Genomic DNA, 14,523 nt, shown 5'->3' with positions numbered 1-14,523 from the left:
GTTCTAATGTGTCAAGCTTTATTCCAAGAACTTCACTTTTGCAAGATAATTTGTCTCTCCTTTGTGCTTCTGGGTGGTTCCTGATAAATGCAATGCAGGGTATATGGAATTCTCCCCAGGTATTCATGCACACATTTAAAGATTGCTCTTCTTTGTGCCCGAGGTGGATTGCTCTCATTTTGGACAATTTGAAGAATACATGATAGAATCTAGAAGATTCTGGGACTTCTGAATGAATGCTACTTCAGATACCCGAAACCCAGGTCAACCCAGGCCAGGCTGTCCTGTTTGGGATGTGTCTTGTCAGCTATCAGGCGCACCTCTGACTTCTGCTGGGTTCTAGTGCTGAGGGTCGGGGGGAATGGAAGGGCAGTGTCCTCATCTGTGCCATTATCCAAGCTTGACTCTGGGGCTCAGCCAGTTTTGTCCTGGAGTTGGTACAAATTTGCCTAGTAAACTAAAAGAAGAGAAAGGGGGAAGGGAGCCTTGACACAGCTTTGGCTGGAAGTATGTTGGCCCACTGGGGCGCACTGAGAATCTACAAGGACGGGGTGCTGAAGACTTCACCGTCCTGGGACGCCCCGCTCACAAGTTAGATTCCAAGGACGGTGGCGCGCTGCCCTCCGCACACCGGTCGCCTCTCGGGGCGCGCGGCGGGGGGGGGGGGGAACCCCGTCTGTCCATCACCACCTCCAGGTCACCCCGGGCTTTCGGTCATTGCCTCCCAGTTCTCCCTCCCAGCTCGCTTTCCGCTCCTCCTCTGCTCCTCGGGATCCCCGATCCCTCCTCCTAGGCCTGGTCCCTCCTCCTCCCGCCCAGCCTCCCCACGCCCTAAGCCGGCGCAAAGCTAGACGTCTGGGCAGCTCCGCGCAGCCTCCGCCTCCCGCACCGTGTGCGCGACTGTGGTCAGGGCGGCCGCAGAGAGTCGGGGCCGCCGCCGCCGCCGCCGCCGCCGCCGCCTCCTCGATCGGACGATCGGCCACCTCCGAGGCCGGCCGGCCACGGTCACAGCCACAGCCCACCGTCGCCTGACGGGTCCCGGATTAAATGAAGGGGAGCGGAACCGGTTTCTCTAGGGCAGCGATGCGACCCTTCGGGACGGCCGGCGCCGCCGCGCTGCTGGTGCTCCTGGCGGCTCACGTCCAGGCGAGTTGGGCGCTGGAGGAGAAGAAGGGTAAGTGCGTGTCCCGCGGGTCCCCTGCACGCTCTCCCGATCGCGCCCCGCGATCCTGCAGCCGCCCCGCCCCGCGCGCCCCGGCGCACCGGGCTGGGCGTCCCGCGCCTCCCGCCCCGCCTTTCCTGTTTCCTTGAGGCTCAGCTGCGCTTCTGGCGGGGACCGTGGGAGGAACTGGACTTTTGGTGTGTGGACTGGGAGAACCTCCGCGGCCAGGGGAAGGGAGACGCGGGGCTCGGGGGCGCTGCGAGCGCGGCGTGGGGACGGCCGCGGGGACATCCGTGCGCCGCAGTTCCCAACTTTTCTTTTCCTGACTGCTCTGCCTTCCTGTGCTCCGTGGGCGTCCGGGAGGGAGCCCGGGGGATAATACGTGCGGGGCTACTGCAAACCCGGGTGGCCGCTATCTCTCCCGCACGTGCGCACCGCGAAATCGAACCGAGGGGCTTGGCAGGCAGGATAGGGGTTTCGCCAAGAAGTGGGCGCATCGCACCCAAGTCCGTGGCCCGAGCGATCGAGGAAGGACTCGCGTGGATCTGCCCACTCTCCGGATGTCCTGGGGCAGGCGCACCTCTTGGCACCGCCGGGGTCCCACTTGAAGCAGGAACATTGATTCAAACCCTGAAGCAGCCCCAGTCTCACCCCCCCCCCCCCATCGCGGGTCTTGGCAACCACCTGGGGAGCTGGGAGAACTTGTCTCGGTCGCTCACCACCTGCGGCGCCCGGGAAGGGGTGGTGCTGGTGATGTGATTGGTTTCCTCGTCCGCGCAAAGGAGAGCGGGGTGTGATCCTTCCGGCCTCTCTGGGGCTGAACCCCCTACCCCCGCCCCTCGGCCTGGGAGAGAGGATCCTTCATGGCCTGATCCTCCAGGCTCCACACCAGCCTGGGTGGAGGTCTCTCGCCGGAGCTCGAAGTCTCCCTAGAAGGCCTCCGATCTGCAGTTTCCCAGTGGACCCTGGACAGAGGTGCGCGGATGGTGGCACGGCCGCGGCTGGATCCTTGAGCTGAGCTCCCCAGACGCGGGTTTCACCGTGGTCCGCCAGCCACCGCGGTATTTCAGAATGAGCTAACAGTAAACTTTTCCCCCTCATTATCCAGAGATTCCCCCTCCCCTTTTGAACGTTTCTTTCTGCTCTTTCCCCTTTCTTTTCTTTTCTTTTTTTAAAAAAGAGTTTGATGTGGAGCCAATCCAAATATTAAAGTTAATTAAAGCAGAAACGGATTGATGTCCATGCGTCTCGTGTGCCAACTATGCAGATGGGAACACGAACAAGTCTGGCTTCGCGATGGCCGGCCATAAACCCACTTGACATGAGAAACATGCCTCAAAAGGTTTAATTGCACAATTTCAAAATCCAGAGGCTCAGGTTACAAGAGTCAGGTCCGCACTTGCTGTTGATGTCATTTGTATCAGAGTTGGGGCTTGATGCTCAGCGCGTTTGCTGGAGGAGAAGAGCCCAGAACGGTGTAATTCTCAAACTTTGCTGCTCACTGAAAGAATCTGAAATCAGCAAGGGGGTGGGGGGGGGAGCCAAAATGAAGGGAGTGGGGGAGAGAGCTAGCTTCCACTTCTAGGCATTTAAATTTCATTACTCCATTGGTCTGGGGTGAAAAACCAGCAATGGGATTGCTTTAAAAAAAATTAAGGTCTTTATTGGGCAGCCAAGTTTGAGATTCATTGGCATAAAATAAAGATTCCTAGTCTCCAGATAGTATCTTGGTGGAGGGGAGTGGTTCTTTCGGAAGATCTGAAGTTTAAACCATTTTGGGACAGGGGAGAGGCAAACGCAGGCATTGTGGTATCAGTGACAAAAATTTCCTCTTTTTGCCAAAGGAATCCCTGCAGTTTTCCTGGCTAGCTTATTTAGCCTTTAAGGGCTCCCCTCCCCCACCCCAACCCTTCTTTAGATGCTCAGAAACAGCTGGCTCCTGATATAACTGACCCTAGAGTCCTCATAACCAGGTGACATCTGCCCCTGCAAAGGGACCTTTTCCCTATTTTAACTTAACCCGAAGAGCTTCTCTTTTCTCCAGAAATATGCCTGCCTCTTTGATGTTACTCTTTCAAACAATGCTATTAGTGGTTTGTAAGTGGGGGTGTTGGTGGTTTATACCTGTAATCCTGTCTACTCAGGAGGCTGAGATCTGAAGATTGAAGATCCCAAGGTTCAAACTCAGCTCCTGCAGGAGTTTGTGTAAATCTTACCTCCAGTTAATCACCAAAAACTTGAAAGTAAAAGTGTGGCTTAAGTAGCAGAGCTCCAGCCTTGAGCAGATAAAGCTAAGAAACATGGCGCAGGCCTTGAGTTCCAGCTCTAGTATCAGCATACACACACACACACACACACACACACACACACACACACACGTGCATGGGCACATTCCCATGCACACACACACACACACACAAATGTTTCTGAGAGATATGTGAATACTACTTATTCTACCTATTCATCGCATACTGGCTTCAAAGCAAGCACTCCTGAAGATAATGATAGTGGCAAACAAGTGCCATTTTGCAAAAGTAACATAAAAAGGTGAAAAATCTAAAGAGACAATATATTAAAAATATGAGATGGAGGTTTTTTTAGCAAAAGGTTGTTAAGTAACCTAGTTTTGTTCAAGAATCATTTGCTTTAATGAAGCTTTCTTTATTTTTTGTTCCAAGATCTGGCATCACCTGTATTTATGCTGCTCAAAACTAAAGACTTAGGAACACTGCTCTAAGTTTCTTCTTAATCTTAACATTCAGGGTACGAGGTGGTGTCCTTGTTATCTATGGGGAAACCAAGGCACAGAAAAGTGAAATAGGTTTTGTACAGTTAGTAAGAAGCAGAACCAAGATTCCAATTCCCCAGCCTGCAAACTCCACTAATGTATTTCAGGAGAGTCAGGTCATGCTTGTGTGATCGACTAAGGTCAAATGCTGGCTGGAGGAAAGGAAGCAGGTAACAGGCTTATTGAAATGAGCCTGTCGGATGCTGCTTGTGCGAAGCTTAAAAGAGATGCTTGTTTGTTCAGCGGTCTTCACTCCTGCTCAAGAGTCAGTGGTCATACTGACTGCCTTTTATGGGGGCATCTCACTATGACTGTAGATTGCTTGATCATGTTGAGCACAAGAGAAACTTAAGGTGCTGCCTGGGAGAGACCCTGCTGAAGAGAAAAGGAAATTCTACCAAGGAATTTTGAGAGAGGAGCTTGTCCTGGCCCCTCTTCTGAAGCCATTCTGACCTTGACCTAGAAGTTCTGAGCTGAATGAGAGAGAAACAAAACTAGGAATTGTAATGGGACCAAAGTAAAGAACCAGCCCCATCTTTTCTCTAAACAGGGACCAGACTTTGGAAGGCCAAGCCTGGCTGGGCAGCAAGGAGGCTGCCCAGCTCTGAGTAAACTTGGACAAACTAAGGCCTCAGACTTCTGAATTGTCTTTTCAGAAATCATTGAATACTTAGAATGTGCCAGTCATGAATTAAAGGGGATGGTCTTAATGATTTCTACTATTGCCTTCAAAAAAAATTTTTTTTTTGGTATGGATTCTGGGGCTTGAACTCAGGACCTGGGTGCTATTCTTTAGCTTTTTCTTCAAGGCTGGAGCTCTGCCACTTGAGCCACATCTCTACTTCTTGATTTTGGGTGGTTAATTGGAGATAAGCGTCACATGGACTTTCCTGCTCTGGTTGGCTTTGAACCACAATCCTCAGAGTTCAGCCTCCTGAGTAGCTAATATTCTAGGTCTGAGCCTAGAATATTAGCTACTATTGATTCTACTATTGCTTTTACAAAGAGGCATGTGTGATTCTTTAGCAACTAACTAAATATTAGTTAATTGTTCAAATGTGAAAGGGCAGTCAGCAGCCCAGTGTTTTAGCTTATATTACATATATATTAATTTTAATGAGGATGCATATACTGCACTGGGATGTAGTATAAACTAGTCAAAACTGGATGATCGCACAAGTACAATCTGAAAAGTTACTTACTGGCTTTGTATATTCAGTTTCATAATCCATAACTTTTCAAAAAACATACTGCAAAGTCTGAAGAAGTGAAATAGAAAAACCCATTGTGCTGTATGTATACTTAACTTCATCCACGTGACAAGACTCACATGTTTTGAAATATTTTTAAAGGTAGTCAGAAGAGATGAAGGATTCCACCTTGTTTAGAAAGAAAATATTCTTTGTTTTTTCTTTGTTCTGAGCCCAAGAGCTGGCAGCTTGTATCTAAGACTTTTTTGACAGGAGTAACAAACCAAGTCTGATATTCAGGGCATTTGATAGTTATATGAGTATTTAAGGGGTTGTACCTACAGATCCTGAAATAGAGATGATATCAGGATGCTTAGACTATGAAAGAGGGGCCACCTATGAAATATTGTGGCCCTTGTGATATGTGTGTGTATGTGTGTGTGTGTGTGTGTGTGTGTGTGTGTGTGTGTGTGTGTGCATTTAATTTGACTTAGAAAGTACTACAGGAATAACCATAATTAAAATTAAGTTTTTGTAATATGTATATGAGAGAAATTCTAAGTTTTAGAATACATACTCATATTTGTCTCCCTCTAAACATGGTTTTGTCCATCAGATCTGCAGTGGATTAACTCTTTTGTTTTCCTCTGTCATTTATAGGCATTTGAAATGATGGCAAAGGAACAACTTAAATCTGTTTATTGTTATTGGCACTTGCTCAGCTTTGTTTGCTCAGCTGGTTCTATTCTACCACTTGAGCCATACTCTCAGCCCAACTTTTTACTGGTTATCTTTTTTGGAGATGGAGTCTCCTGGACTTTTCTGTCTAGACTAGCTTCAAGTCACAATCTTATGAGCTCAGTGTTTTTAGTACTAGGATTACAGATGTGAGTCACTGTCACCCAATTTATTGGTTTGATCTTGAGCTATGAACACTTACAGAATAAAGTATGAATAAAGTATGAATCTTAGTTCTCCTAGGGAATCCCCCACCCCGCCTTTTTTTTTTTTTTTTGTCAGTCGTGGAGCCTGAACTCTGGGCCTGGGCGCTATCCCTTAGCTCAAGGCTAGAGCTCTACCACTTGAGCCACAGAGCCACTTCCAGCATTTTCTGCTTAAGTGGTGCTGAGGAATCGAACCCAGAGCCTCATGCATGCAAGACAAGTACTCTACCACTTCCCAGCCCAAGTAATTCCTTTTTGACACAGTGTTTTCTGATGCTTTTTTCTTCTTCTTAGAAGTTTTCTTTTCTAAGAAAATTCCAGCCATTGACCCTTTGGGCAATGTCTCAAGGTTATCTACTATCAAGTCTATGGACCCAAGCCAGTTAGGCTGACCTTGGACAAGAATCTAGGCTTTAAGACTTATTCAAATAACTATTTTGATGGCAATTTTTACTTTTCCAGTCATTGGGTAAAGCCTCCTGCATATATACATCCTATTTTCCATCCAGGTGTCTAGGGTCCCCTCAGCTAGCTGGGAGGGGGACTTGGGAGCAGAAAGCAGTTCAGGGACATGTTCACTAAATCCTTTAAGAAACTAAGGACTGCATTTGACATTTTAAGACACTGAAATCCAGTATCAAGTGTATGGCCCTATTGAGTAGCCATCTGTGAATTGCTTACATGTAGAATAACTTTTATTCCTGGTGATTTTAGCAGCTGGCTTTAGAAAGTAGTAAAATATATCATGGGGGCTAGAATACCCATCTTTTCTCTAAGCTATATTCTATCCTGATGGCTTCTCAGGAACAGACCCAAGAGTCCAAGTTTCTATCTTGATAATATCTGCAACTTGTTATTAGCAAGAGGCTGGCATCGCAATTTCAGGGATGGGAGTTAGATAACATCTACATAATCTTCTTTTTTTTTTTGTGGGTCGTGGGGCTTGAACTTTGGGCTTAGGTGTTGTCCCTCAGCTCTTCAGCTCAAGGCTAGCACTCTACCACTTGAGTCACAATGCCACTTCCGGTTTTCTGGTGGTGAATTGGAGATAAGAGTCTTGCAGACTTTCTTGCCTGGGCTGGCTTTGAACTGCAATCCTCAGATCTCAGCCTCCTGAGTAGCTAGGATTACAGGCATGAGCCATTGGTGCCCGGCTCATCTACATAATCTTAAATATGCCCATAATTACATTGTTAGCTGTGGACCAGTACAGATAGCCCAATTTATTGCAAATAATTACATGCATTGTTTGTCCTTGATTGTAAGGACAAATATCAGTACCCATTGCTTCTTAGACTTTTGTTTGCAGTTTTGCCATTATTTTTGTCATAGTGAATAATTCACACTGTTCTACCCATATTTTGAGGTGCAAGATTGTATCAGAGTTGGCACTTGTCCTTAAGTGCCTGGAATTCAGTGAGCAGAAGAGAAAATGAAAGATGCTAAATCCAGAAGAGTGTCACAGAAGCCACAGTATGGTTCTGCATGGGATAAAGGATGTCTTCAGAGATGAATCTTTGCTTTTAATTCTACCTGGAAAGGAGAACAGGAAGAACCCCCAAATATACAGGGTGACACATTTGAGTCTTTATTTGGTTATATGGTGGTTCTCTGGGAGAACAGGATTGAAGATGATTGTATGAGAAGTGTCCACTGTAGCACAGTGCTCAGGAACACTGGTCATTCAGTGTGACAGGAAGAGAGAAATAAATACAGAGATCCACTACTCTCACTGTGGCTTTGGATCTTCTTGGCAGACAAACAGTCCTACAGAATCCTAAGCTAGGAACTGAACAGTACTGGCTGGTGTTTTAGGAAGATGTCTCCATGGAGAGTGGGGAATGGGTTGTAGGGGTGACTCTGAAAACAGAGAGATGAGTGTCAACTATAGGAGCAAGAAGGAGACATGTCCTGTGCCTCAGGCTGATCTGGGTACAGAATGGATTGGTAATCTAGGTGGAAAGTACACAGAAGATAGTAAAGCATAAGTCATCTCATGACCTGGAAGCCTAGTAGATAATGAATCTATTCACAGAAAATTGGGAAGTTAAGGAGATGACAAAGAAAGGAAGCCAAATACAAGTGGCTTTTAAGTGTGTTGAGGGTGAAGTGAGATGGAAAAAGTACACGATGCAGTAGAATAAATAAATCTGGACCCCAAGGGAGAGCAAATGGACTGAATCGTTGTGTCACTAGATAATTCCACCATAGTTGCTTACTGTCTTTGGTTATAGGACCCCCCCTCCCAACCTTGTACTAGCTTCCTGTCAACACCTGTCAGATGTTCACTATCAGCTTCAGTGTTGGGCCATGCCAAGAATCTGGATCACTAACTTGCTTCTAGACTAATCTAGGCTTCTGTTTAGTAATCTGATTAGTTCTGGTTATCAGTAACTGATAAATAATATGTTATGCAAATAAGTGTATTAGGAACCATACCATTTGCAAATCCACAGATGAGATCATGTTTCTTATTTAAGTCAGCATCCGTTCACTCAATATTGTACATTATTAACTGGATCAAAAAAAAGTTACTGGTCTTCCTTCGTTAACTCTTCTTCCTCGTCCTCCCCCCTCCTATTCTTTTTCTTCTCCTCTTCTTCCTTCTTCTAGTGGAACTAGGTTTCTAACCAAGAGCTTCATGTTTACTAGGCATGTACTGTACTATGTTCCACTCCCAGTCCTTTTTTCATTATCTTTAGTTCAGCCAAGGTCAGGCCTGGACGGCAGTCCTCCTACTTATGTATCCCAGCTGGTAACCATGATTCTTCTTTCTCACCCCAGCCCTCAGGTTCTAAGTAATTGGGATTTCAGGTGTAAGCCACTATGGTTGGCTCTGCCCCAGACCTCAGTGGCTTTTGAAACAGTGTTGTGTTCCATATAGTCATCCTGAAGAGCTTCTAAAAGACAAAATCATCTTCTGAACCCCAGAGCCTTTGAATCAGAATCTCCAAGGGATGGAATCCAGTGTGTACATTTCTTAACATTCTCTAGGCACTTCTGATGAATGATGTCATGTTGTACAGAGTATGTAACAGAAGAAACTTTGTTCTTTTTTTTGTCGGTCATGGGGCTTGAACTCTGGGCCTGGGCACTGTCCCTCAGCTGTCTTCAGCTCACGGCGAGTGCTCTATCACTTGAGCCACTGCACCACTTCCAGTTTTCTGAGTGGTTTATTGGAGATAAGAGTCTCACAGAGTTTCTTGCCCGGCTGGCTTTGAACCGCGATCCTCAGATCTCAGCCTCTTGTAGGAGTAGCCAGGATTACAGGAGTGAGCCACTGGTGCCTGACTGTCTTTGTTCTTAGACACCTGCTTCTTACTCATCCCATGGCCTACAAGGTCCAGGATCAGTTTTATATTTCTATAGTAAATAGGTTTCAGGATTGCATTTTATTCTGTGAATTAGTCCATTCAAGGTTTGGTGCTCGGTGCTCAGAAGGTGAGCGTAGTGCAGAAGTAACAACCCCCAGAAAGCCAATGTAAATAACCCCGCCTTGAATGAAATTGAGGTGAGCATGTGCCCCGTGGAGATTCCCATTTAGGGGAGAATGTGGAAAACAGCCACTGCTAAGCTGTATACAGATTTCATGCAGTTCTAGATATAGTTGAGGAGGAAGAGTGGAATACTTGGCCACAAAGGACTTGAGCAGGAAGGGAAACATAATATTTCCTAGCATTCCAATATTTTATAACAGCTATGATTTGGGGTTTCAGTGAGAGATCATAAAAGAGATTAAATCTATCATAGGAGTGGTTTCTCAAAGGGACATTTAGCTGAGTCTCAGAAAGATCTTTGCCTGGCCCCTGCAGGCAAGAGGAAAAGAATGTGGGAATACCAGTAGGCTCAAGCTGCTTCAAGTCCTCCGTTCCTTCTCATCTTTTTAAATATCTTTGTCTGATTTGGAGCAGATGCTAGAGATTTAGGATTGCCTACTATATTTTTTTAACTTCAAGGTCGAAGGGTGACATAATTTACATTTTGAAATGAAAATGATCATTTAAAAACAAGTGACAACTAAATGGGAACAAATGAACTATACATTGGATTATAGTTGAAAGCTGCTTATGATCTTTCTCCACAATAGGGTGATACTTCCCTAAAACTAGTTATAAATAAGCAAAATGATTGCTTTCACATTCCTTATGAACTTCTGCTATAGAAAGCGAAAAGAGAGGTTTTCCTAATTCCAGATATGATAAATCCATGAATCACACTGAGCTTAGCAAATGTCTCCCAAATTAATTGAGCTATGACTATTTTTGTGTTTTAGAAAAATAGCTGTGGGGAGTTGTACAGGTTTACCTGAGATCCTTGGGAATCTCAGAAGTTGGTTTCCAATAGGGAGGATAAACTTTGGCTGCAGGTGTTACTTTTGATACTTCTCTATGTACAGATGGAAGCAGAAACATCAGGAGAGACCACTGTTTAGTTGCTAGGTGTGTTTAAAAGTATTCATGAAGTATTTAGATTGAAAAACAGAAGTGTAGCCAGGTGTTGGCGGCTCATGCCTAGCTACTCAGAAGGCTGAGATCTAAGGATTGCAGTTCAAAGCCAGCCCAAGAAAGAAAGTCTATGAGACTCTTACTTCCAGAAGTGGAATAATGGCTCTTCTTGAGGAAGGAAAAGCTAATGGACAATGCCCAGGCATTGAGTGCATGCGCTAGTATCAGCACCAGAAAGAAGGAGGCTGAGGAGGAGAAGGAGAAAAAGAAGAGGAGGGGGAGGAAGACGAAGAAGAGGAGGAAAAGAAGGAGGAAGACGAGGAGGAGAAAAGAAAAGAAATGAAAAAAGGAAAGGAGAAATGTGACATCTTAAGGTTTTATTGCTGGGATCATGTGCACCTGCACAACTTAGGGTGAGGCCAGATGGCTTTAACAGTTCTACTTTCTTTCTGTGATATCTTTATGATCACTTGCTGAAGTTTGTTTCCTGTAAGTACTCAGGTTTTGAATAATACTGATGCATTACATATGGTTTCTACAGTACAAGAAAGTGACATTTGTCTACAGAAAACTGAGTATTTTTGTTTCTTTGTTGGCAGTCACATTTTTTAAATTATTTTATTATCTCAATTAAAAACAAATAATTTATGGGATTTGTGCAAATCTCAAATGACAAGAGTGCCATGAGAATTTCTCATTATTCTATAAAGTTTCCAAAAAGAATTTTTTAATGTCAGAAACCTGATTTTCTTTATCAGCCAACATTGCATACAGAAAAGCTAGAGACAGTTGGTTGCAATGTTTTTTCCTTCACTTATATTTCCATCTCCTAGTTCACTTTCATATGCTTGCAGCCATCCTGCATGTACTTAAGATTATGCTGAGCAGGATAAATTAGATGAGCCACTTTAAGTTTGTTCCAGTACTAAATTGCAAACTCCAAGTAGACTTTCATTTTTATTAAAGTATAATTTAGCCAAGTGTTGATGGCTCACACCTGCAATCTTAGCTACTCAGGTGGCTGAGATCTGAGGATCAAAGCTGGAAATCAGCTCAGACAGGAAAGTCTGTGAGTGAGGCTCTTCTTTCCAGTTAACCACTGAAAAGCTGGAAGTGGAGCTGTGGTTCGTTCAAGTGGTAGAAAATCAGCTATAAGCAAAAAAAAAAAAAAAAAAAAAAAAAAAAAAAAAAAAAAAAGCTAAGAAACAATGCTTAGGCCCTAAATTCAAGCCCTTGTACTGGCATACAAAAGTAAAGTTTATTTTTTAAATATAGTACTTGAGAATTAAATAATGATTTTTGTATAGACCCCTCAGGTCTTCTAATTTTACCTACATTAATTAAGTTCATATTTGAATGACAGAAAAACAAAAGGTGCTTATGAATAATTACATCAGCTTTGGTGTTTAAAGGTGATAGTATTGATTTTAAGAGAATTTTAAATATGATTCGTTTCTGGCTTCCCCCCTCTTTGATTAGCTGTAGAGTTAGTTGAGGCTCAGAAACTTTCTCTTTATAGTTATTTCTTGATTTTTAAAACTTTGCTGACATTTCCTGATGAATTTCTAGTTGAGTAGACTCATAGAACATTTCTGTCAGTGAGAATAAAGTATTGCTCTAGTCATGTATTATTCCTCTTTTCCCTCCCCTCTTCCATTTCTTTCTCCTTCCTTCTTTTTCTTTCTCTTTTTTTACAAGCTTTGACAGGAAACTCTGGCAAGGACGTACAATATACTGTTTGAAAGTTAATACCCAAACTTTCAATGTTCTGAACTTTTTTTTCTTTTTTGGTAGTACAAACTCAAGAGCGTCACACTTGCTAAGCTGGTACTCTACCACTTGAACCATGTTCCCGGTCCTTTTTGTTTAAGTTATATTTTATACAGGACCTTGTATTTTTGCCTAGGAGACTCTGAGGCTGGGACTCTCTTCCCATGTAACTGGAATACAGACCTGTACCATCATGTTTGATTTGGCTGATGAGATAAATTCTTAGTAACTTTGCCAAGGTTAATCTTAAAATGAAACCCTTCTGATCTCAGCTTTCTGAGTAGCTAGGATTATAGGAAAGAGCCACGTTAGAGTATTCGTGGTATGGGTATATATCGTACATATATCTTATTCCTTGAAAAGTAATGTTGTTGAAGGAGGCTTCATTAACCCATGGCCTAATGTATTTTTCTTATTTTTTTTAGAAGCCATTAGGGCAGGGAAAGAAGGTTAGAATCTACCTTCCTAGTTTCAATTTCTATAAAATAATCAAGTTAGATGATTCTGAGACTCATTGCAGGTGAAAACACATATGAAATTAAGGGCCAATCTAAATGTATGCAAGATAGGTACTTAAACATGCAGATAATTACTACACTGTCCCTGTAATTTAAATGCTAAACTATTGATGTCATAATAATAATAACAATACCTTGCTTTTGTACTGCACTTTGTAGTTTTGCATTAACGTCTATCTCTCTGAGCTTCCTAGAATCCCCTGAGGATGGAGATTACTGTCCATATTTAAAGGTGAAGGACCCAGGCAGAATGAATTTTCCAGTCAACCTTTAGATGCTGCCTGCTTTTCCTGTCAATCAATGCTGTCTTCCAAAAATTCTCCCTATACCTCTTTGAGACTTGCAATGTTTTAGCTACTGCTATCACCTACCACTTTTAGTCCTATTTGTGAGTCAAAAGAGTACCACAAAATATTCCTTGAAACCAGTGTTTATATTTTTACTATTTGTGTGTCCTATCTTTTATTTCTGTATTACCTGTTTATGTTCTGTTTTGGTTCATTACCCTGTTTTCCCATTGTTCTGAAGCACTTTCTTAGAGTTGCATCTCTCTCTCTCTCTCTCTCTCTCTCTCTCTCTCTCTCTCTCTCTCTCTCTCTCTCTCTCTCTCACACACACACACACACACACACACACACACACACACCACATAGTATGTGTATGTGTGTGTGTATGTCTTAGCTGCTTACTTAATATGATATAGGGCAATACATCTGTGAATCTTGAAAACAGTACTTTAAAAATTTGTATAATTTTTATTTACATGTTATATCCTAAGTTGCTGTAGATTTGCCAGACCTAAAGATATTTGGAAGAAAAATGAAGGGAGACAGAATTTGATTTAGCAGTTGGTTCAGTTAGCAATACCATGGTAATTCAGCAAAGGTCTGTGAGTCATTGCTACAATTTAATGAAATCATACACTAAACTCATTAGGATGGGAAGGAACTGCTAGGAAAAGAGACAAGCTTAACTAATAGTATGATCCTCCAGGATCATCCATTGTCTGCATTAGACCTGGTATTCAAAGCCATTCTGGCTGGGGTGAGACTTCTAGGCATTGACTTTAATTTTTTTTTTTAATTTTTGTGCCAGTACTGGGGCTTAAACTTAGTCTTTTGTGCTCTTACTCAGCCCAAGACTGGCCCTCTACTACTTGAGCCATGACTCTACTTCTGGCTCTTTGCTGGTAAGTTAGAAATAAGAATCTCTTTGATTTGTCCGCCAAGGCTGGATTTGAATCTTGATGCTCAGAACTCAGCCTCTTGAGTAGCTAGGATTACAGTTGTTAGCCTATAGAGCCCAGACTGAGCATTGATTTTTAAGAAGAACTTGTTACAGACACCAACTTACTCAGAGGAGCTTCATTGGTTAAATGAGAGGAATGGTGAATGTGGTCTGAAGAGAAATTTCAGGATGCAATATTGGTTTCTTTCTCTATAAGGAAAGAAATTCTTTTCTGTTATTGTTTACTCCTGTCATAGTGGAAACTTTACAGAACTCTGGCAGAAATCCCTCAAGTGTGTTCACACATCTTGATCATACAGAGAAATTGAGAAAGTCCTGAGTGTCAGCAGAGGAATTGATATTTTATTATTGTCTCTGTATTGTGAGATTAGGCACACATTAGGAGAACACATTGATTTTTTGGTGTGTCTTGGATAAGCAAATTGTTCCACTGTGCTGGAAGCTAGTATATTGATTTC

The 14,523-nt window shown here is 43.3% G+C and overlaps 1 protein-coding gene across 3 annotated transcripts in view; it reads left to right on the top strand.

Annotated features, from left to right (window-relative positions):
* The first annotated feature begins 848 nt into the window (after positions 1-848).
* Egfr (epidermal growth factor receptor) overlaps positions 849-14,523 on the top strand; it is a 199,349-nt gene continuing 185,674 nt past the window's right edge. For all 3 annotated transcript variants that reach the window (XM_069995962.1, XM_069995961.1, XM_069995963.1), the window contains exon 1: positions 849-1,174. In XM_069995962.1, the coding sequence (XP_069852063.1) occupies positions 1,048-1,174 (127 nt within the window). In that variant the 5' untranslated portion in view covers positions 849-1,047. The remainder of the gene's footprint in view (positions 1,175-14,523) is intronic.

Source organism: Dipodomys merriami, unplaced genomic scaffold (genome assembly GCF_024711535.1).
Source record: "Dipodomys merriami isolate MVZ:Mamm:240054 unplaced genomic scaffold, mDipMer1.0.p SCAF_5, whole genome shotgun sequence".
NCBI classification, from domain to species: Eukaryota; Metazoa; Chordata; class Mammalia; order Rodentia; family Heteromyidae; genus Dipodomys; species Dipodomys merriami.
This window is presented reverse-complemented; position numbering and strand designations above follow the sequence as displayed.